The following is a 23,584-nucleotide window of genomic DNA, read 5'->3' as shown; positions in this document are numbered from 1 at the left end:
TTGTGGCTCTCCCTCAGGCACCAAACCTCCTCACAGGCATCATAGTAAAGAGGGCTGACCTTCCCTTGGAAAAAAAATACTCACGATTCAGCTTGCATGGTTTTTCTCCGCTGGCTGTGTTTTTCCAGTTGCCAAGGCACATTTCACAGCCTTCATCTGTCCTCTCTGAGCCAAAATCCCATCCAGGTGAGCAAAAGAAACCAGCTGGTGATGTGCTAAATGCATGAGGCTGTTGAGACCTCCATGTTGCTGGTGTCAGTGTCAGCAGAAGTTGAACTGACCCAGCAGGACCCGTAGTGGCAGGAGGGAGTTCTGCTCCAGGAAGCTTCTCCCACCCTCAGAGGAACATGTTAATGATGAATTTCCTGATTTGGCCTCGGGAACATGGCCAGGGCATCTGGTTCCAGCAGGACTGGTGGCCACCATGGTGCTGTGCTGCTGGGACACCAGGGCGGTAGGCACTGCCGGAGGAGGGACGACAGCCCTGACCTCACTGTGCCACTCACCACAAGGTCTGCTCTCCCCCACGTCACAGTGCAACACTTCCTCTTCCCATAGTGGTTGTTGCAGCTTGCAACGAGTGCTGGGGAGGCCACTGCTGGGGAGGCCACTGAGCCTGGGAGCATCATCTTTGCCCGGCCGTGCTCCGTGGTGCTTCCTCTGAGGAGGTGAGGGGACCCAGGGAAAGCTGTCTGGGGACCAGGGGTTTGCTGGGGAGCTTCTGGAGGTGTACCTTGGGGCTGAGTGGGGACGGGTTTGTGGCTGTTTGGTGCGGCTCAGTGCAGCAGCCACATGGCTCTGCTTCGGTGGCTTGTGGCTGATGGTGCTGGGCTGGGGAACCCTAAGGTGAGTGTATCTCTGGGCATGGGGCTGGGGGAGTTGTTTCAGTCACCATGGGGCTGCAGGTGCATGTGGAGAAGTCCCGTCTGCGGATCAGGGGCTGCACATGGACACAGGCAGGAAGATGGGACTGCTCAACCCTGCCTGTCCAGAGCCCTGCCCTCCCCGGCGACAGGCGACTGCAAAAAGCTTCACAAAATATTCACTGCGCTGCCTGAGTGCCCTGGCTCGGGGCTTAGTGGAGCTGCTGCTGCCAACCGTGCTGCCAGCCAGCCTGTTTCCCTCCATGGGCTACGGCTTAATAACCCCCCGAGGCTCTAAGAGGGCCTGAACCAGCCTGGGGGAACCGCTGGCTCCTGGCCCAACCGCCATGTCAGATGGTGCTTTGTGCCTCTCTCACGGCAGATGTTTGTGGCTGCTGCAGGATCACGGGGAGCCCCGTCTGCCAGCAGGGAGACCGTCAGGGGGTCTCCCAGGTGCCCCTGAGCCTGTGGGGTGTTTCGTGGCCACTTCCTGCTCGGGGCCGCGCACATCCGTGTTTCCAGCACACTGCTGGTGGCTTGTTTGTGCTTCTCTTCAAGAAGAGATGATGGTTCAGTTGCTTTTTGAAAGGGCAGGCTTGCAGGGGAGTATCACCCACTGGGGTCACCTGGGATTGTCCAAACCTCCCTCCCATCCCTCATCTCAGCTCCTTGCTTGGGCCCCAGGAGCAGCAGTTTTGCTGTCAGGTGTGCATCCTGTGGGTCAGATCCGCGTGTAGCTGGTTGGGTGCCACAGCGAGCGAGTACATCTGTGCTGCAGGAGCCGCAGGAAACGGTTAATGTGGTGAAATGAAGCTGGTGCTGACCCGTGGCTCCATGTCACACCTGGGAGACCGGGTGGAAGGACAGGGAGCTCCTCTGGGGACAGGAGGGGTTTTTCTCTCCTTCAGCTTTCTCAGTACAGAGAGGACTCCCCCTCCCAAACCTGCTGCAGTAGCTTCTGACCCTGGGATGAAGGCTGTCCACGCATCCCTGCTCCTCGCTCTTGCCTTGGCCCATGGGAGCTAGGTCCTGAGAGGCTGAGCACTTTGTGAACTCCCTGAGGATGAAAAAAAACCCTTTTCGTTCTGACTTTAGGTTTACATGAGTGCTCTTAGGTGGAGAACAGAAACATCACCTCAATACATGTGTTTAGGAAAGGTTCATGCACATGGAAGGCAGTTAGTGCCTCCTGCTCCTTCCTCCTGGCAATGATTCAGCACTCTTGAAGCTGCAAAACCCCAGGGAGGCTGCACGGCGCCTGCGTGGGCTCGGCGAGGGGCCCAGGGGCTCCTCTGCCCTGTGGCAGCTCTGCCGCACTGGCGTGTGTGGGAGGAGGCGGCAGGGAGCCTGAGTGGCTGCCATTCTGGAGGGGAGCTGGAGTTTGGCTTGTGGCCAGGCTGGTGTCACTTTGCTGCTGGTTTGCGGGTCAATTTGCAGACTCTAGAAGCTTTGCAGGCAGAGAGCAGCTCCTCCTCATCCAGCACATGCTGCCAGCTGTCCCTGCCCGGACCCAAGTCACTGCAGCAGTGCCAGGAGCAGATCACAGCAATAAAGCCATTGAAGGGTTTGAAAAGGAAACAAGTACTAGGTTATTTCAGGTCCCTGCAGGGTTGATGAGCAGCCAAGGGGTGTCCCAGGAGGCTGGGCAGGGAGGGAGGGTGTGGAGCCACTGCCGCTGGTCCCTGTGACATCTCTCTGCAGGTGGCATGAGGGATGCCAAGCCAGAGGCACATGCAGCTGTTGCTGGCCCTGTGCCTGCTGCTGGTCCTGTGGCAATGTTTCCGAGCCCCCACAGATGGCCTTGGCCCATTCCCTTGGGCTCCCTCCCTCCTTGACACCCCTGCTGCCCACTGCACCGCCCATGCCAATGGCTCCACGTGGTTCAATGCCCGCTACAACATGGCCATGGGGCCTCTGCTGATGGGTGCAGCCCACGAGCTCTCCTCCGACGTGGTTCAGTGGTGGCTGGTGAGTACGGGCATGGGTAGGAGCTTGGGTCTTTTCCCGGGCTCCTCAAATCTGTTTGCAGTGGGGCAGGGCCAAGATCAAGTTGGACACTTGTGCTGGTGAATGAAGGGGGGGGGTGCAGGGACCACAGCTCCCCTCCCCCTTCCTTGCTGCTGTCCTACAACCTTTTCCAAATATCCCATTGGGATTTTCTGTACCTTTCCCAGGGCTCTTCTGGGAGGAGTGGGGCTCCATCCCCCTTTGGGGATACTGGCAGGGGGGCTGATGCTGCCTGTTGCTGCCTTTGCCCCCCCCCAGACCTTGCAGGGTCGCCCAAATGGCATCCAGCTCCAGGACATAACTCAGCAGCTCTTCAGTGTCTTCCCGTCCCTGACTGGCAGCGTGTGGGACTCATCTCACTGCAGGACTTGTGCGGTGGTGGGGAATTCGGGGCGACTGAAGGGGTCCGGCCATGGGCTGCGGATCGACGCCCATGACTGGGTGCTGAGGTGGGTGACCCACAGGGGCTTGGCCCCTCCCTGTCTCCCCAGGACGTTGGCATGCCCCAGCCCCTGGCCACCCTGTGAAATCTGCCAACACAAGTCCTGCGATGGTGGGAAGGGGTGAGGAGGTGGGAGTGCTGCTGGCCCTGCTCCCTGGACCCCCACCACCACCCTGGGGCACACACCATCCCTGTTTTGCCCCTGTTCCCCCCCCTTTGCTGCTGACCAGGATCACCTGGTGTCCTTGGCTGGTGGGACTGGCAGCCTGGGACCAGTAGGGTGTTTGCCTTCATTTTGGGACGTGCCTTCCTGCTGTCCCCTAGGATGAACAGAGCAAAGATCACTGGCTTTGAGCTGGATGTTGGTATGAGAACAACCCATCACTTCATGTATCCAGAGAGTGCAGTGGACCTTGGGCCTGGTGTCCACCTCGTCCTTGTCCCCTTCAAGCCACTGGACCTGCAGTGGCTGGCCAGCGCCTTCTCCACCGGAGAGCTCACGCAGTGCGTCAGCTTCAGGAGCCGGCATCTTTTGTGCTAGAGACCCTGGGGATGGTGCAGGGTGGTCCTGGGGACCCTGGTGCCTCACTGGAGCCCTGGCACCTTGATCCTAGTGGGACGAAGGGCCACTAGGGTGGGGTGAGGGTCCTGGCATCCCTCTGCACTGCAGTTTTGGGAAGTGGGTGGTGGTGGTGGCTGTCCCCACTGTGGAGCCACAGGCTTGATGTGTCTCTTCACAGAGCCAGGCCAGGGGATGCTGCTGGGCCAGCCCAAGGGTCTGAGGGTGCCATGGGGCCAGGTGCCACCCTCTACAAACCATCTGCTTCCAAAGGAGAGGCCCCAGCAGCAGAAAAGCCCCATACCCATTGCTCTCCTCTGGCTTTTGCAGCACATACATGAGAGTGAAACAGTTCATCAAAGCGGACAGAGACAAGGTAAGGGCTCCATGGGCTCCAGTGTCTCCTGGGCAGGCAGGGCTCCTCTGGGCTTTTCAGTGTGATGTTGCGAGCAGGAGGGCTGATGGCTGAGCCAGGGGCAGGAGCTGGCTGTTCACAGCACCATGAGCAGCTGATGGCTCCTCTGCTCCCCACTCAGGTACTGATCCTGAGCCCAGCTTTCCTCAAGTACATCCATGACAGCTGGACACAGCACCATGGGCGGTACCCCTCCACCGGCTTCACAGCCCTGGTCTTCGCCTTGCACGCCTGCCAGCAGGTGAGGAGGGCAGCTGGACCGGGCGCTGCCACCATCGCACTGCCCCTCTGCGTGCTCCAGGGCTGCCCCAGCACCCAGGCAGCTATGGCTCTTGCTGGCGTGTGTGCAGGTCTCCGTGTTCGGCTTTGGAGCAGACAGGGACGGGAACTGGCACCACTACTGGGAGAAAAACCGCTGGTCTGGAGCCTTTCGCAAGACAAGGGTCCACGATGCTGACATTGAATTCAGGCTCATTGAGAGACTGGCAGCTGAAGGCAGGATTTCATTCTACAAATGATGTATCCCCAAGGAACTGAAGCGCAGGAACGGGCAGCCCCCTGCGCTGCCGGCAGCTACCCCCAGCTCTTCAGCTTGCTTCAAGCCCCCAAGCACTGCCACGTGCCCAGGCTCAGACCCTGCCATCCTCGTGCTAATCCCACCGGGTGCCATGCTTCCCAGGGCACCAGGACATTGCATTTGGCTGGACACAGGGTGGGCATGGCCCTGCCCATGCTGGCTGGGAGAGGAAAGGGGGATGGAGTGGCTGAAAGTGGGCGTGAAGGTGGCCTCTGAAGCTGCTGTGGTGGCCTCGGGGTGACAGCGGTGGTGGTGACGGCAGCTGCTCAAACGTGGCTGGCTGCACATCGGAGCCAACATTTCCACCCACCAACAGCTTTTGGGGGAGGTTTGTAGTTGCTCTTTGGGCAGGGGGAGAGGAGCAGCTTCCCTTCCTGTCTTTTTATACCTAAAGAAATATTTAAAAGATTGTATCAAAGAAGAAAGGAAAAAAATCACGTGTCCAAGTCAGAAGATGACAGAATCAAGTACAGTTGAAATGATCTTATGTTGAATAAACATTGAAAACACACGTGAATCTACTATTAACATTTGCTTTACTTTTTGAGCCCTTACTGCTTTGAAAAGACAGCAGAATCTCTCTCGGAAACGAGCTCCCCAAAGGTTTTCTCCTCCAGAGCAGAGTCAGCAGGATCTCTTTTCCTACTTCCAATCACAAACACAAACATCCTTGGATCAGACTCAGCTTTTCCATAGCTATTAGCCACTTGGTCTTTCAATCCATTAAAATCACCAGATCTCTCCTACTCATAAGGTCCCGTTCTATAGCAGAAGCCTACATTGCTCAACTATTAGCTTCAGGGATTTTCTGCCTCTCCAGGCAGAATCTCCATTTCTTTACATCTTCTGTTTCTCTTCTCAATTATATCCAGTTTCCCACAATGAGTACAAGTCTTGCACTTACCTGTCCCTCCACCTTTCCTCTGTTTTCTCTTAGCAGCGCTCTGTGTGATACTCTCCAACACTTTTCTGAGGTTTCCAAGGAACTGGCCTTCTCATCAAAGACTAGCTGGTAATTGTTTAACTGTGGGTTAGACTCTTGCTACCCTATTGCCATTAATCTTCCCCCTCCTGATTACTCTTTCAAATTTAGTCACAAAGCTGTATGCTCTGCTGAGCAACTGAGGCTGTTCAGATCACTTTTCGTTGTTCATGAAACACATAGATACTAAGTCCCCTTCCTCTCACTGGAGAAGTACTATATGATCCAGACCCAATGGATTTATTAAATATCCTTATTTCAAATGTTTTTTGGTTTGTCTTTTTTTTTTTTTTTGTAACAACCCCTTTTCCCCCCACTATTCTAGCTTGATTAATCACACACACCTCCACACCTCAAATTGCTTCTCTCCCCGACTGAAAAAACACAGGTTTTACACTCCCTGGTTTGTACTTAGGTTCAACTAATTAAAAAAAATCTAAACAAACCACAGACAAAACCTACTTTCAAATGAATTATAAAACAGCTTTCTCCCTGCATTATCTGATCCCATGCCTGTCAACTCACTGTGCACTGTTGGACCAATTGCTTGGACCAAGTTCACAGTCAATACCAAAACAAAGCCAGAGCTGAGATTTAAGAGTAATGAATCTGCTTTGCCTAAAAATGAGGCAGGAATCCACAATAGTTTATTTTTCCTCATTATTTTCAATTTTCTCCCACTATAATTTCACATACCAAGCACTTTATTCACTTGTGTAAGTCATTAAAAAGAAAAAAAAAAACAGATCATAACCATCATGCTATCTACATATTTAGCCACAATACAGGTGTGTTTTTTAATTATCATTTCCAATTCAGTACCAGGGTTAGTTTAAATAATTTAATTATTCTTCCAAATGCTTTACCAAAACACACAGAGGATAGACTTTATGTCAAAATATAAGCAGGGGAAAATGAAAAACACAATCCAATTTAAAAATCAATTAAAATGTCAAACACTTTTTTTGCTGAAATACCAACTTGCATCTTTCATAAGAGGAGGGATCTGGAGCAGCTGCAATGCCCCATGGGACAGTCAGCGCCTCCCAAGTGCTGGGTCTCCCCATGCTGCCCAGGACAGCGGGAAGGAAAGTGCTTGAGATCCAGCACATTTTCACAGAGGTCTGGCAGGCAGCATCAGCACACTCACAAACATTTTTAAGAAAAATTAAAAATGCTAGATGGTGTTGCTAGAAAGCTTATTTGATGGTAACTTCAATCCATTCCAGGTCTCATATGTTATTCCTGGAGGCAAACAGAATGCAGTGTCTCCAGCATCTCTTCGGGGAAGGAAGGTGGAACTGGATGAACATGGACTGACACAAAAGGTTTTTTACAGTAGGGTCTGCACAGCCAGACAAGATGGTTAATCTTTATAGTAGCAAGGTTCAAGCAGTTCCATCCACAAATTAATGCCAAACAAAGAATAATGGGACAGTAACATAAGAGCGGTCAGGGCCATCTGGTAATTCCAAACCTCTTCTCTTGTGCACTCAGAAGACCACTTGTGTTTCAAAACACATGTTTAGTTCTCCTTAGAGGGTTTTTTGTGGGGTGAGATTGTTGCTTATTTATGTTGTCTTCCCAAGTTCAATTTTCTTCTGGATGGCACGTGCTGAGTGGTAGATCAAGGAGTCAATGAATCCTGCAACTAAAAGGAAAAACCAGATGGATCAAGTCAGACATGCCTCAAAGAGATAACTCCTAGGGAAAGAAAACACAAATCCATTTGTCAGTGGAAAAGAATTCCAGCTCCCCCAGTCAGAAAACAGCTGCTGCTGCTGCTATGAAGAACAAGGTCCTCATGTCATTAGGACAGAGAAGATCCAGCTTGCAGGGCAGAGGTGATGACACGTCTCCAGAAAAAGATCTCTCTTACAGATGTAAAAATGAGTCAGGCCGAATCACATGTGTTTACTGATGAGTAAGGAGTGTTTGGAGAGGAAGCTGATGCTGCATCATTGCCCTGACCCAGCTTGCCAAGGGCATATTTCCTATTTCCTGCTCATTTCACAGTAACCACAGAAGTAAGCTACTCCCTCCAATGCTGCCCTTTATTGGAGACTGCAATGTTTACCCATCAAGGACACAAACCTTCAGTTCTTCCTGCAGTATTTTTCCCAAATCTCTCCAGTACTGAGGGAGCCTATTAATTCAATGCTTGTTTGGGACCACAGAAAAGCTCATAATTGGCCTACTGCACCACAAAACCCAGACAACCTTGCACTCACCAAGGTGGCCTTCACAGGACAGGAACCCTGAGCTCCTGCCAGGGAGGGAACACAGGGTGACAGTAAGTGAAGACATTTTCAATGTCTTTATGAAGCTTCATGTTCTTCTTTCTTTTATTCAACACCTCAGTCTAAGAAATAAGTAAGCAACTACTTAGCCCTACACAAAGACAGACATTTCAATACTATATAAAGAGTAGTAGCTCAAATGGGAACTGAGTGTTCTGTTTTAATAACAGTAGAATATGGAATTATTTGCCTTACTATATGGTCTTTGAGTAACACTTCAGATGACTGTCTTTTGTGGTTGTTTAGTCCTGAAACTATCCCTAGTTGTGGAACCAATTTGATGCTGTAACACAAAAATTGCTACATAGCTGATTTGATCTGTCCTCTAGAATATGAATACAGAGAGCCTGAACACGGCATATGGCAGCAAACACTATGAACTGCCCATCAAACCTCATCAGTACCAGAGGGCACCAGCATTTGTCATGAAAACAATTTTTGAAAACTTTTCCCTGAGTCAACAAGAGAAATGCAACGATCGCATTTATTACAGACGGAAATCCTGTTTAACAGTATCAGGTTAATTGAGCCTTGTGACACCTCAGGTGACAGGAAAACCTTGCAGATAAAGGTATTATGGGATATAGGCATGTGATATAGGTGTTACATGATACAGTAGCTGGCTTCTCAGGTCCAGTAAGATCTGCTGACCAGATCTCCAGGCTGGCCCTTCACAGACATCTCTGACTGTCCCAGGGCACCCTGGGTTATTAGCTGGAGCGCGAGGCTGGACTGAGGCTGGGCTCTCTCACACGCATAGAGCTGAGCAGATACTGGTCAGCTATTCCAGAAGCCGGCACTGAGAATGAAGTCACTCAAACAGCTCTGCAGGAAAAGCCTCCCCTTACAGGACCCTGTTTAGGTGTGAGGGCTACTTTTAGTCGCTGCAGAGCACTCACTGGAGCTCCTATGTCTGGGAACACAGTTTGAGACCTCTGGGATGGCTATGCCCATAGGAACATGGGCTCACAGATTTTACTGGCTTCAGTTCCACGTGAAAGCAACTATCTGCTTACAGACCCAAGCTGGCTGAGAAAACGGTGCAGGTGCATTCATATGGTATGTGAAAGGCTGCATTATTTGAAAAAAAAAATGTCCTGTAAAGCATCAAAATGAAATATTATGACAGGTCTACATCACAATGAAATGAAATATTTCATCAAATAAAATATTATAACAGGTCTACATCATCTACAGCATCTTGAAAGTCTGCACTGCTTCTGCAGTGGCAATCTGGTGCCACTCCCAGGGCTCTGCAGAACATGCTACATCCCCTCCTGAAGGCTGAAGTCATCTCTCCACGTCAAAGAGGGATTTATTACCAACCATGCAGACTTCAGAAAGAGTAAGAAGGCGAACATCTACACTTAAGAAAGGAAAAATACTGAAAGGTGCAATACCTGTAAATATGCCTCCAACGATGGCACAAACTCCTGTGAGAAAGTGTGTAAAGGACCTAGAACAAGGAAAAGAATTTGAACAACCAGCATGAGCTCAGATATCAATGTCAGATAAGTAACAATTACCTAATCAAAACTAATTCATAATTATCATAATGTTCATCATAGCACATAAGTATGCATTATATAAATATTAATAGCTGACAATTAATTGATTTAACAATTAAGTAACTCGTATTGATTACAGAATGGAGTTCGTCACTGGTACTTTTACTAACAATAGAGCAATAAGCTCAACGGCAACCCTAGGAGGCACGTACTGAATTTGTAAACCTAAAGGATGGACTTTTAAACCTTAAGATTCCATTCATTCCTACCCAGATAGAATGCACAGCAGGTTGTTGTAACACAAAAACTAAATCCCTAAGCACACAATTTAAGGTATAGACATTGGCTGTACCTCACTATGATGCTAAAAGATGGGACAACTACAACCCCTTCCAGTCCCCTGCAATTACACACCTGTGATTAATGAAAGACCCAGAAAGAAGGAAGAGGTTCCACACTGACTACAACATGGAGAAAAGCCATAGCAAATGCAGAGTAAGTAACTAGGTTGGATCAGTGTGGGTGCTGCTGTAGGTGCTGGTAAGGTGGGTATGCTACATAAATCTAGTCTTCCCATTAAAAAAAGACTTTGAATAAATTAGTTTGAAACGAAAACCATTATATCAGACTTCTGCTCGCTGCACCAATTTCCTTCTCCATCTTGATAGTGGATTAAAATGCTTTAGCTAATATCAGAAAAACCACAATCCCTTTCAGATGTTCACACTGAGAGGAAGGGCATCTGGATGGGCCTCTTCCTCTCCACTGACTGCAAAGGGGCTCGGACAGCTTTCAAGCATTTGCACTGTAATGTCTAAGTGAGGCTAGAGTTCTAAGCTATGCAAAATGACAAAACAATGAAGGGTGAATGAAATAGATTGAAATGTCTCTTACCTGTGTTTTTCTGTCAGCTTCACCATCATGGGTGAAAGTTCATATAGCACAAATACACCAGGCAGACCCTGGTCTCCTAGTAGCCCGTTGGCTATCTTCTCATGTCGTGTAACTGAAAACTGGTTAGTCCTTACCACCTAGCAGGCAACAAACACAGCAAACATTGTTTTGTTAATGAGGAATAGAAAAGGGACTAAAACACGGGTTCAGTGAACCTTATCAATTATAGCCCTGCCCACTCACTTGTGGGGGGCCTGACAGTGGGTCATAAAAATGGTCAATAAAGAGCACCATCAGGATCAGGTCTATTTTTACTACAGGCTATCAGTTAGAGCCCCAGCTAGCCCAAAGGATGAGTGCTGCATCAGTTGCCAGGCTGGACCGTTTTGGTTTCTGCTAGCAAGTAATGGCATAAGCTGTATGATAACCTCTCAACCTCAACCCCAAGTCCACGTCATCCTCTACCAAAAGCACCCATGCAGCACAGAAGATAGAAAACCCAAACCCGGGAGACAGCTAGGGAGATAAGCCATCTTGTACATGAGTGTTCACAGAGGTCCTGGGGCATGTGGCATCTTCTCTTCCTCCCAGGGTCAGACAAGTACACTAGGTAGCACTGGTGGTGAAGTCTGCACAACAGTAGAGCTGCTGCCTCTACTGGTATTTTCCTTGCAAAAGACACCTAACAGCTTACATCATTCTGCTGCCCTAAGACTGTGGGGGTCCAAATAACGATAACTGACAGGTTCCTTTTGTTTTTTAAAAAGATTCTTTGTAGCTCTTGAGATCCCCTGCAAAATGACAGCAACCAAAATAAAAGCTTCCAGATGAAAGAAAGAAATCTTCTGTTCTTTCTGCTCTCTCAGGCTGGCTTCAGAAGAGAGCAAAAGTTTGTTTCTGTTCTTAGGATCTTCACCTCACCCCGGTATCTCCTTGGTAATTTGTTTATCTTACCTGTCCTGAAAGAAGGATGTATTCTGAAAGCAGGGCTGGAAATCTAGCCATGCTCTTTTGGAGGCTAAAGGAGGTTTTAAATTGGAGACAAGTTGACCGATCTCAGGTTAGTCTCCAAAGAACATTTTTAGGTTCTCCTTGCTGCTTTACCTTTTCCTGAGTGTGCACTAGGAGTGATTCATGAGGGAACATTATGAAAATGGCACGGTCACTTTGATCTAGGTGCGATGGAGGAGGCTGAAATCTGCTTCATCACTGCTGCAACATTACAGACAACCATACCCCATAGAAATGGTTATTCTTACTGGGGCGGTTATACGGAGAAAGTCAAACAGATTGTGTTGTTTCCACCAGAGGTCAGATACAGTCAGTGTCAGAATATGAGGAGAAAGTCTGAACGCTTTCACTTGCCCAAGAAATAGGGGAAAAAAATGGTACTTACCTCACCATCTACTTTCATATACACTGTGGGGACCACCTTGACAAAATACTGAAACATCATGGAAGCTATAAGCAAAGACAGAGTGACATAATTAATAACTGGCAAAGAGCTGGAAAACTTAACTGACAGGTGAGGGTGACACAAATTGGTTTTGTTCAACTTGTCAGGGAACAGTTTTCTACGCAACAGATCCTGGAGGTTTTCAAGGACAATAAAGTTAATGTCTGACATGAGTTTTCCTTTTGCCAAAGTGAATCTCGTTCCTGTTCCAAACAAAATCAAAACTACTTTCATTTCGGTCTTGACTAAATTGAAAACATTCTACAAAACAGTTACCTTGTTAGAGTTTTACCAGTACAACCTCTTGAAAATTTTTATTATAGTATATGAAAACACTTATATTTAACAGTACGGCCCTCAGAAAACATACTGAACTCTAAATGAGTATCCTGTATCAACTTCAATTAACACTACGGTTTATTACTGCAGAAGCATGGTTTCTATCATATCAGATGAAAAGGAAGATCTGGATCAGTGAATAAAAAAATAGAACTCCTTCTGCTGCCTCAGACCAGCCAGTTCCTTCAGTTCTCTTAAGGATAATGGAAGGCAGGAGTCACTTAAAAAACCTATTTTCAAATGCCCTGAAGCTCAAGAGCAGCCTTGACTACAGTGACCATGAGATGGTGGAGTTCAAGATCCTTCAGGTGGTGAGGGCGGTGCACAGCAAGCTCACTACCCTGGACTTCAGGAGAGCAGACTTTGGCCTCTTCAGGGATCTGCTTGGCAGAGTACGGTGGGATAAAGCCCTGGAGGGAAGCGGGGCCCAAGAAAGCTGGCTGATATTCAACCACCACCTCCTCCAAGCTCAGGAGCGACGTATCCCAACAAAGAAGTTAGGTAAAAATGCCATGGATAAACAAGTTGCTCCTAGAGAAACTTAAACTCAAAAAGGAGGCCTACAGAGGGTGGAAGCAAGGACGAGTATTCTGGGGGGAATACAGAGAAATTATCCAAGCAGCCAGGGAAAGTTAAAAGCCAGTTAGGAAAGCTAAAGTCCAGATAGAGTTAAATCTGGCCGAGGACATCAAGGGCAACAAGAAAAACTTCTATAGGTATGTCAATGACAAAAGAAAGACTAAGGAAAACGTGGCCCCTCTCCAGAAGGAAACAGGAGACCTGGTCACCCAGGACACGGACAAGGCTGAGGTACTCAACAACTTTTTTTGCCTTGGTCTTCACTGGTGAAGGCTCTAACCACAGCGCCCCAGCCACAGAAGGCAAAGACAGGGACTGTAGAAGACCAGGTTCAAGGCCATTATGAGGAACCTGAAGGTGCACAAGTCCATGGGACCTGATGAGATTCATCTGTGGATCCTGAGGGAACTGGCAGATGAAGTTTTTAAGCCACTTTGCATTATATTTGTAAAGTTGTGGCAGTCCGGTGAAGTTCCTGCTGACTGGAAAAGGAGAAACGTAACCCCGTTTTCAAAAAGGGAAAAAGGGAAGACCTGGGAAATACAGGCCAGTCTGTCTCACCTCTGTGTCTGGCAAGATCATGGAGGAGATTCTCCTGGAAACTCTGCTAAGGCACACGGAAAATAAAGTGGTAATTGGTGACAGCCAACATGGTTCCACTAAAGGCAAATTGTGCCTGACAGATTTGGTGGCCTTCTACGATGGGTGTTACAGCGTTGTTGGAGAAAGGAAGAGCAACAGACATCACCTGCCTGGACTTGTGCAAAGCATTTGACACATCCTGGTCTCTAAACTGGAGAGACATGGATTTGATGGATGGACCCACTCAGTGGATCAGGAACTGGCTGGATGGCTGCACTCAAAGGGTTGCGGTCAATGGCTCAACGTCCAAGTGGAAGCCAGTGGCGAGTGGTGTTCCTCAGGGGTCGGTACTGGGACTGGTGCTGTTTAACATCTTTGACAGTGGGATTGAGGGCACCCTCAGCACGTTTGCCGACAACACCAAGCTGTGTGGTGTGGCTGACACTCTGGAGGAAGGGATGCCACACAGAGAGACCTGGACAGCCTGGAGAGGTGGGCCCATGTGAAACTTATGAAGTTCAACCAGGCCAAGTACAAGGTCCTGCATGTGGGTCAGGACAATTCCAAGCACAAATCCAGGCTGGGTGGAGAATGGATTTAGATCAGCCCTGAGGAGAAGGACCTGGGGGCAATGTGTGTGTTACCAGCTAGCTACAGGCCACATCTTAGAGTTTGTGTTGTGTGAATAAACCAAGATTACAGTTTGAGCAGCAGTAGCATGAGGACAGAATTGCCTTTCCTTTTCAAGCCACCTAACTGGAGCTATCTAGGAAAGATCAGTGATATTTCAGCTGCACTGCACCTGTTCAGTTATTACTGTTGGGTAGATCAAGGTTGGGCAGACACCACGATTCTCCAGCAACCATCACTTAGGCCTTTCTTTCCCTATCCTGCATCTTCTGATTATCTCTTACTGCACGCAGTAGCTAGACAGGGCTCTCCTTGAACTTCACCTGATGCAGGCAGTTAATAATGATGTGCTACACCTGCTGCTGTGCATCCGTGAACACTGAAAAGAGAGATCTTTCAGAAAGGTCACAGAATCAAAACATGTTGTCAGATTTGTTCCAGATGAATGGAGGCAACCATTCCAGAAAGAGCACAAGGTGGAGGAGTCTACGTTTTACACAATGCCATCAAGGTTCTTGTTAAAGACTGGGAACTTTGCTCCTGTTCTCTTCTAATACTTAATAATACAGAGACTTCTCTCAGCTGGCTTTTACCTTGCTGTGCAGTGACGTCTGTCCCATCCAGAGGGTTCACAATGCCTGGATAATCCCTTCCAAATGAGAGATGTTTGATATAGTGCGTCATATTGATCTGAAACAGAAATGTTAATGACTCAAACAACTGCTCAGCATCCCAGGGGCAAGATAAGGGGTCAAAAGTTAATTTTTTGTATATTTTTTCTGAGTGTGGCTCTGGAAGAGAGAGCGGTCCCCCCTTACTCTGTGTGTCCTAACAACAAACTCCAAAGCACTTGTTCTTTTTTATTCATGGAAGATTCTGAGATTTGGAATTTCTCCCTTTCCTGCTGGAAATCCCCAGATCCCAGTGCCCTTCCCTCCTATCTAGAGAGCAGGCTCTCCCACCCATTCCTCTCCCTGCCAATGGAGCACCAGGCTGTCAGCTGCCTTGGTGGCACATCATTTGCTTTCCTCCCAGCACAAGGTAAACTCCAACAGATCCAGAAGCAGTCAGGAAAATGTCAACCTTAGAAAACTGGAAAGCGTGGACTAAGGAGCAAGGCAGTCTCAGGAAGAAGAGAACAGGCTTGCCAAGCAACACGCAGATGTCTCAGAACATACTTCAGAATCCTGTGTGAAAGCAGGTTCCAGGATCTGTTCAGATACAGCCAAATCCAGCTGGGATCAGTACACTAGGATCTCAATGTGGCAAAGGCATGGAAATCCAGAAGGAAAACAGACCAAGAGAACTAGAACACTATCTTGGGAACACTTACATTATCAAGTCCGAAGCTCTGCAGATCGTGAACTGCAATAGAAAAACAGTTTAACAATATAGTTCAGATTGTGATAACAAGCATATCTATTTACCTTATCCTAGTTTATAAGGGAGCTCCTCCCATTTCCATCACAATCTAAAATGGCAAGAAAACCGGCTGCGTTTCTCTCTTACTCGCAGTAGGGCATGTGACAGATAAAAGTGCTGCAATTCCCCTCCTGACATAGACTACACACTGCCAGAGTGAAGGAAAGTAACTTTAATTTGGGGGTTAATTCAGATTAAGTATTTCAGTCCTCACTGAACATATATCTTAATCTAGGGTACAAACAAGATCCTGGGGCAAGCAAGGAAAACTTCACTGGTGTCTGTGTCACCACCTGATACACATAACTTCTCTAACTACTGTTAAACACAGAGGCACAACAGATCTAAACTAACACCTGAGCAGAGCACATGCCTTGGTATCACACACAAGCGCCCTAAGAAACGATGGTCATCTTAGCAGCTCTCAGTGCTCTGCCCATCAGCCTCGTTACTGCTGCCCAGAGAACATGCAGGGAAAGGAAAAGTCTGTGCGGGGATTGCCTGAGCAGGGTCAGCAAACCATTGGTGGGGCCAAGACGACTGTCACCTGTGCTAGGATATGGGGAATTTGGCCTGCCCTCTCTCTGCCCTTCCTGCATACAGCAGTATGACGATGCTGGCAGCACCACACACCCCCAGAAGGGATCTGGCAAAGATACAGGCAATGGGAGGCAATGGGTATCTTTTGGTTGGCTACCTACGTGACTTAATGTGATGCCAGAAGCATCAGTCTCAGGATGAAAATACAACTTACAACTCAATTTCAGTATCGTTCCTACACAATCATCTTAAAGTAGCCAGAGGCTGTGGTGCATTTTAATAGGTAAATTCACATGCTCAGGAAGCCATACCTCACCTTTCACCTTCGCAAAGAAAAAACAATTCAAAAATTGTGGGCTGTTATTTTAGGAGCTGATGGAGTCAAATCACCAAGTGCTGCTACATGATTAACAAAGATTAGGAATTCCGCTCCCTTGAAGAGTTTCTGATATACAGCCTAGCGCACTATCAGCTGCAAAACTAAAGAACTGATTGAAACTAGCCTCTCCTTTAAAACGTTTACTTAACATGACTGTGCTGCAAACTAATTTTTTTCCTATTAACATCTTTCAATAAAACACCAGAAGCTTTACTTGTATTTATAGAAAACCCTTACTAAACCTAAAGATATATACATGCAAAACAGAGAATGTACAGTTAGAAAAGTAAATGCCAAGCCTAAACTATACTTCTCCTAATGCTCTGGTCTAGGGAGAGCCGCTTGCATTTCACAGTTAAAATGTTCAACGCTCAGAAACTAAGGCTGCAGCCATCGGAATGAAGGCAATGGTTCTCCATTACAAAGAGCTCAGAGCTGCACTGGCTTCAGATATTCCTGTAGCCGTCTCTGACAAGCGTGCAGACTTATCACTGCCCCTAGCACAGCGGCTTGTGTCCCTGTGCTGGCAACCGAATCAAAGAACTCATTTGGCTTTTTAAAAAGAAATTCCTACTAAAAATTTAGAAATAGATGTGAAATGGTGGACAGGGAAAGGAAAGAAGGGAGAAGTGGCCTTGGGATTATGCTATGCTTTTTTTCTGAAGTTACCAGCAACACCCTGTTTCATGCTGCAGTACTATTTGCACTTAAATCAAGAGTTAAGTGGCTTACCCATCAGTGAAGTGTCAAGTCCTGCTGCCTTCTGTACAGACACCAAGAGACTAACCTTCAGTTAATAAATAAAGTTCTACAGAGATCCTGGCTCTGGTAGATCTGCATTTAAGCTGGACTTACTGCCGAAGGAATAAAACAGTCTTTGTTCCCCCATCTTTCTGTTGATGGCTCGTTCCTGTCCCACCCTCCTTCTGGTCATGAGCCACATCAGAGAACACACCAGGCTGAAAGATAAGTATTGTTTTATGTGAGGCTATTCCTCCAGCCAGGGCAGCTCCACAGTATGGTTAATGACAGAGCTGCAGGAATGCCGTGCTGGTGCAGTGCAGCAACACACAGGGAGGGACAGGGATGCTCTTCCTGGCAGCTGCGTTCCTGGAACCCCAGGCAGGATTATGGTGTTTATCAGCTTTACCGCCTGGGGAGTCACATCTGTTAGCATGTGAAGTGGGAGATAAGGCCCAGTAAGGCTGACAAATCCTACAGTTGCAGCGCAGTACCACAGAAATCCAAGGGAGCACTTGAGAAAGACAAGTGATTAACTAACCTGTTAGAGATTTACATTGAGCATGACCGATTTTAACAGCTATGGCTATCCACAGTGCTCAGCTGTGACCTCCACAAATAAAACACCTATTACTTAGCTTTTATAAAATTCCTCTCCAATAAATGATTTGCAACTCTGCAAAAAAGTATGATTTATATGTTCCGTTTCTAAAAGTCTTCCACTAGACCAGAGGTTTATTTATCTCTGATAACTGAGGATTATGCTAAGCACATGTACATATACTCTAGGTTGCAGATAAATGTTTAGCTAGCCATAGTTTGCTTAACACCACACTATTTAGCCTGCTTAGAGAAAACAGAATGAAGAAACAGAATAGAACATTTTAAGATACTGTCAGCTAGGACCAGACTCTTATTTCTGAAAAAACACAAACGCATTCCTTCCTTTCTGTAACTGCAGCTAAGCGCTTAGCTAGGTAAAATAGAGACCTGTAAAACACCTTAAGTTTGCCAAGAAGCCTGTCTTTTTATATAACCTACTTTTCTTCACTGTTTTAGTAACGCAGTTTTAAGAACTGCTCTCTATTTTGAAGAATTCTCTCCATCTTGCATTTCTGACCTGAACAACCACAAGGCCTCCTTAGACTCTGAAATTCAGTTCTTTACCTGTAAAAATAGGATTAATTGCAATTACAGCTACTCAGGACTGTCAATAAACACATTAAGACCGCAAGAAACCCAAGACAGCTGCCCAATGACAGTTGGGCACATTGGACACGTTGCTCCAATGCGAGATAGGACACCAAATATCAAACTGTGGATGAATTTTCTGGAGGAAAATATCTTAACAGGAGCACAGTGGCAGGAAAATGCATCATGAAGAGGGGATTGAGGCAGGGAACAACACACAAAATGTTGCGGTGAGAAGAGGGAGTGAGCAAAGCTGAGAGCCAGAGCCTTCTGCCGTATGTTACAGAGTCAAAACATCACATCTCAACCTGTAACCACCACGATTACCACCATGTAGCGGGAGGTGTCCCTTCCCATGGGAGGGGGTTGGAACTGGATGATCTTTAAGGTCCTTTCCAACTCTAAGGTCCCTTCCGTCTCTTTGATTCTACAATTACCCTTTAAAAGACCCAATGGTTTGCAACCCTGAGAAGACCTCCTACCGAGTATTCTGAGATGAGCAGCCTTGGGGCATGAAGGCCCAGGGAAATTCTCCAGCCTGTTGTACAAATGAGATTAAATGAGATTATTATCGTATCTGACTTAAAAAGGCAGAAGTCTCTCTAATGTGTCACCATGTCCCTCTCAATTACATTATCTGCATAGAGTAACTAATGATCTGCCAACACATTATCTCCAACACTGATATATTAAAATTGTTTAAGACAAAGATTCTCAGCCTTTTCCATCTGGTGACCACCTTTACTACAGAAGAATGACCTTTTAGCTTTCAGGAAATCTCAAATCTCAGCCTAGATCAACAGCTCCTCCCAAAGGACATTTATGGGCACAGCAAATAACAGAAATTACATTAGTTCTGTAGTAAACGGTTTTGGGGGAAAAAAAAAAAAAAGTTACAGCAACACTTACTCTCAACAGCGTGCACTGCAAAAAGAGCAGAGTAGGAGAGAAAAGAGAAATATTCAGATCCTTAAAATGAAAATATACAGAGATTCAGACACAGCAGCATTTAAAACTCATACCAAAAAGTGGAAGAATAACAGCTTTGCTGGTGTGCTCTCTAGACCATGTAAAATGACTCCATATGTAGCCAAAGAACTGATATATATGGACAAGCCATCATTTCAAGAGTAACAGGAAACAAAAATGCAGGAATTAATCACCAAAAGGAAAAGTACAGCGGGATACACATGTACTTAATTAAGTGAGCTCTAAAGCAGCACGCCAGGTAACAATGCTGGTTATATTTAGATTCTTTTCCAGTCTTAAGGTAACAGAAAGGTCATTTTAGGAGCAACCAAAGCTATCCAGAAGTTCACTCAAGGTTTACATTCACAACATATTTATATTCAAAGCTGGGTAACAAGTTTGTGATAATTAATCAGTCCTGTGCTTCCCTCATCACAACTGATGCACAGAGAAGGCAGTAAACCATGAGGTCATTTTTATTCGTTCTGTTGCAAGATCCCAACAAAGGTGAATACCTGGAAGGATGGTGGGCAGGGCAAACGCATGTTTGGATGGCATCTCTCAAAGGATATTAAAGTAACCTCCTTTTTTGTTTGTTTTGAAAGACTATTCACATATATTCAACACTGTGCATGACTAACCAATAACTGTCACAGACTTATACCTCCCAGAGGTGGGCCTTTGAATCCTTCACACAGCACTTTCGATCCACTTTGCAACATCCCTGGTGGTGCTTCTACAACAGCATGTTTTATGGTATGGAGAAGGTATGGAAGGTACGGAGAAGATGACAAACATCACACTGAAAGGAGTTTACCAGCGTAAAAAGAAAAGTCCTTAGCAATGCTCAGGATGAAGTAAGAATCTCAGCCTCCAGTATTCAGTTTGGGGATGAAAACGACTAATTCCACAGCAGACACTACTTTGAGACAGAAGTTAGAATGAGCTCACACAAACACATGCTATGGAAGGAGCACTGTACAGGTGATCAACCAGAGGATTTATGTGGGGGACTGCGGCGGGTCCGTGGAACCCTTGATTGTGGGAATGGAGTCAGGAGTTGACCTTGCAGAGATTAAAGTATATCCTTGAGAAAGAAGGGAGTAGAAAACATCCTGAGAAGTAAAACAACTTTTAGGTACCAGCTGGGGACTGACAAGATAAGGAGTAGTTTTGATGTTTTGCAAGAGACAACCAATGATATATTGTTATAACAATATGTAACCAATAGTAAAAGAACACATGTGTTAAGAAAGAATATATAAGAATATACGTGTGCTAATAAAGGGGGACTGTTACTGCTTGAACTGCTGAAGATTGCTGTCCGTGTCGTTTGTCCGTCACAACAACGACAGATTTGGATCTCCTCCACACTGAAACGATGTCCTTAACTGATGCAGATTGAGTCCCACGTTTTTTTTTCAAGAACTTTGATGGGCAAGAGAAGAGCTCAGATGAGGAACTGGTATCTGTACAAGGCCTGTGCAATGTCCCACATTGCACAACTAGTCCCACAACTAGTAGGACTCCAGTAAAAGAAAAAAGAATTAGTGTCACTTGCTTTTGGTTGCCAGTTAGAAGATGCCAAGGGACCTAAACAATGACAACCAGTCTTCAGTCAAAGACTGTATGTCCTTTTGCTATTCAGCATTCAAAACATTAAAAAGTATGTAAAATGAAAGAGTATTAGGGGTCATCCATAGTGTCCAAGGATGCCTTCAAATAGATTCTGGCTGTCAAACAAGTATCTAGTAGAAAAGGGAATAAACTCTCCCTTAAGTACACAGGCAGAACATTAATGAAGATGTACAACTGACCAGTGAATTTGTGCTCTTGGAGAGCTAGCAAAACTTCACATATTTCTAGGCAAAGCTCAGTGACTCTGAGTAAGCAGCTCCTTTTCCAAAACCATCATCATCTCAAATTGCTGCTTACTTGGCTTTACCCCTTCCACAATAATCACAAAAAATGTGGAGGAAAACAAATGATAATCACAAAAACAGCACCTTCAAACACAACTTTGTTCTTCCAGTTGACCATGTAGGGTGTAAGAAAACACCAAAATTCAGACCACACACAGAACTGCTTCATCCACAGAAACCACCACTGTCATTGAGAGGGTGTCTTTAGGACAGAGAATGTCCTAGATGTTGTCATCAGCGTCAGCTTCTTTTCTAGAGAATTGAAGGAATCTAATGATATATTTTAAGGAATCCTGAAAAGCTCTCTGGCTGTCAGCAACAGAGTGGTCCAAAGACAAACTAAAGGATAAATGAGAAGCCTCAGCTTCCCCTTGACTATAAGAAATATGGCAAGGAAGAAGGAAGTGATATGACTATCATTTCTCTCCTGACAACCTGTCACTAAGATTTGTTTCCCACACGTTGAAAACTTGCTGCAGCTGAAGCAGGAGGTGGCTGCTGCATGGACAGAAATAGCAGCAGCTCCTGAAGCACAATCCTCAGGAAGTGAAAAAGCTAGATCATTCAATCATTCCTCTTTTCTCTGAGGCAGGAAGGAAAGAGAGGTGTGAACTGCTGCAAGGAAAATATGATACCCAGAATCACAAACAGGCACAGTTGGTTCTGGAGGCTGTCCTTACAGGGACACACGTGAAAGAGAAAACTTCCCCAAAACCTGCAGCACCCTACATAAATTGAACTCAAAATCTCAGTTTGGGATTCAAAGCCTGTGGAGCAAACAGCAGTGAAGCAAGCCCAATCTCAGCTAGTACCACATGAATAAGCAGGGCTTGAGGCTGTGCTGCTTGGAACAGAAGACCGTAAATATCAGTAATGTCTGACTCTGTTTTTCCCTTGCTGCAAGAGAGCCAGTACTACTAGTTTCAGTTCCAGGAAGTCTGCTTGGAAGTGCTTCAGTCCTCCTCACGAGCTCCTTCATTCCTCCTCCTAATCACCTGGGATTTCTCAGTGCAATCGGACCACAGACAAGCTGAGGAACAAGACAAGATCATTTACAGCTGGTATGACATTCAGGAGTGGGGGTCTTCTGTAACACTGAAGATGGAGCATCACCGTACAGGCTTAAAGCAATGAGTTTTCAATGCTTTCAATAACTTGGGATGAAAATCAGTATCACTGCTTGCTTCAAAAGCAAATTCACAAATCTTCAGCTTGAATTCTTTGGGAACACAGCATGCAAAGGACAGACAGACACAGCACCTGTCCAAGAAGCACAAGCAGTGTATTTACCAAAATGTAATTAACCACTGTAGATGGCACAAAGGTGTAAGATCAGCCATGTGTATTCTCCTAGAGGGAACAATTTTGATGACCTGAGATGAAGAATGAACAGCAACACACACTAAAACATCTAGTAATGAAGAAAACTAAGATAAAATATGAACAAAGTCTATGCTGCAGAAATACCTCTAGGAATGAAGTGCTCAACCCCCAACGGTCAGCTGAGAAGAACACAGCATCTCCTTACTCATGAACCAGCCAAGAGGGAAAGCACAGTAACAGTCTGTCTTTTATTGATACAATAGCGGTCAAACTTTATCAATTCTTGAATCTTCCAGTTAGGTATACTGGAAATGTGAATATGGATGAAAAAATTGCATCAACGCAGCAGAGCTGGACCTTTCTCTTCAGTTATCTAAAGACAGAAATACACCCTCCCTCAATTTCCAAATTACACTTCCTTCAGGGCCTGGGGATTATGAGAAACCAAAAGGAATGCAAAGTTGGTTTAATGACTCTGCAGAACAATATATATAAATATGGAACCACTATCAGAAGAACATGAGACCAAAGGTTACATAAAAGCATAGGAAAACATCCATGCAAACAACAAGGTAAGTGAAATCATCTCACCTGGATTTAATATTCATGCAGGCAGAAACAAAACAGACAAAATAACTTTTTTCTTACAAATAGACAAGCTCCTCCCCCACCGAAAAGCTTTTCAGCATTTCCAGTGTTTCTAGTTCCTTCAGACACATGAATATTGTATAAAAAGGTGAAATTCAGGGGGAAAAAAAAAAAAAAAAAGAGATTATCAGGAGAACACTGGACATCCTTGGGTCATAAAGATTACATGGTATAAGGATATTTAAGAAATAAGTCTGGGGTCACGTAAGATTTGGGTAATGCATTTTTCTGAGAAAGTTTGAGATGTTAGGGACTTGATTTTTTATAAAAAAACCCTCAGGACATTTAGAATGCCAAACACAAGTGAAATATGGTT

At 46.1% G+C, this 23,584-nt stretch overlaps 2 protein-coding genes across 3 annotated transcripts in view; one reads left to right on the top strand and one right to left on the bottom strand.

Moving 5' to 3' along the window:
* Positions 1-503: 503 nt before the first annotated feature.
* LOC141471278 (CMP-N-acetylneuraminate-beta-galactosamide-alpha-2,3-sialyltransferase 2-like) lies at positions 504-5,366 on the top strand. The gene is made up of 6 exons (XM_074157730.1): positions 504-2,831; positions 3,129-3,319; positions 3,637-3,816; positions 4,202-4,247; positions 4,408-4,527; positions 4,637-5,366. Exons 1-6 carry the CDS (start codon positions 2,577-2,579, stop codon positions 4,802-4,804), a joined length of 960 nt encoding a protein of 319 aa, XP_074013831.1. The 5' UTR covers positions 504-2,576; the 3' UTR covers positions 4,805-5,366.
* A 17-nt stretch (positions 5,367-5,383) lies between these two features.
* Positions 5,384-23,584, bottom strand: part of LOC141471277 (endoplasmic reticulum-Golgi intermediate compartment protein 3) — a 32,589-nt gene continuing 14,388 nt past the window's right edge. Inside the window, exons 8-14 of one of the 2 annotated variants that reach the window (XM_074157728.1) lie at positions 19,316-19,330; positions 15,467-15,498; positions 14,727-14,823; positions 11,944-12,008; positions 10,548-10,684; positions 9,546-9,601; positions 6,463-7,496 (exon numbers count right to left, since the gene is read on the bottom strand). In XM_074157728.1, coding sequence (XP_074013829.1) covers positions 7,417-7,496; positions 9,546-9,601; positions 10,548-10,684; positions 11,944-12,008; positions 14,727-14,823; positions 15,467-15,498; positions 19,316-19,330 — 482 coding nt within the window. In that variant the 3' untranslated portion in view covers positions 6,463-7,416. Of the gene's footprint in view, positions 7,497-9,545; positions 9,602-10,547; positions 10,685-11,943; positions 12,009-14,726; positions 14,824-15,466; positions 15,499-19,315; positions 19,331-23,584 lie in introns of both variants that reach the window. The other variant, XM_074157729.1, reaches the window with a different exon arrangement.

Source organism: Numenius arquata, chromosome 12, assembly GCF_964106895.1.
Source record: "Numenius arquata chromosome 12, bNumArq3.hap1.1, whole genome shotgun sequence".
In the NCBI taxonomy this organism is placed as follows: Eukaryota; Metazoa; Chordata; class Aves; order Charadriiformes; family Scolopacidae; genus Numenius; species Numenius arquata.
Note: the sequence above shows the minus strand (reverse complement) of the source record. Positions and strands in the feature narration are given on the sequence as shown.

Bases quoted from the DNA above. Each gene is read 5' to 3' on its own strand.
- LOC141471278 (XM_074157730.1), top strand. From the start codon at position 2,577: ATGCCAAGCCAGAGGCACATGCAGCTGTTGCTGGCCCTGTGCCTGCTG. The intron at 2,832-3,128 runs GTGAGTACGGGC...GCCCCCCCCCAG, and splicing joins ACGTGGTTCAGTGGTGGCTG to ACCTTGCAGGGTCGCCCAAA. The intron at 3,320-3,636 runs GTGGGTGACCCA...GCTGTCCCCTAG, and splicing joins GCCCATGACTGGGTGCTGAG to GATGAACAGAGCAAAGATCA.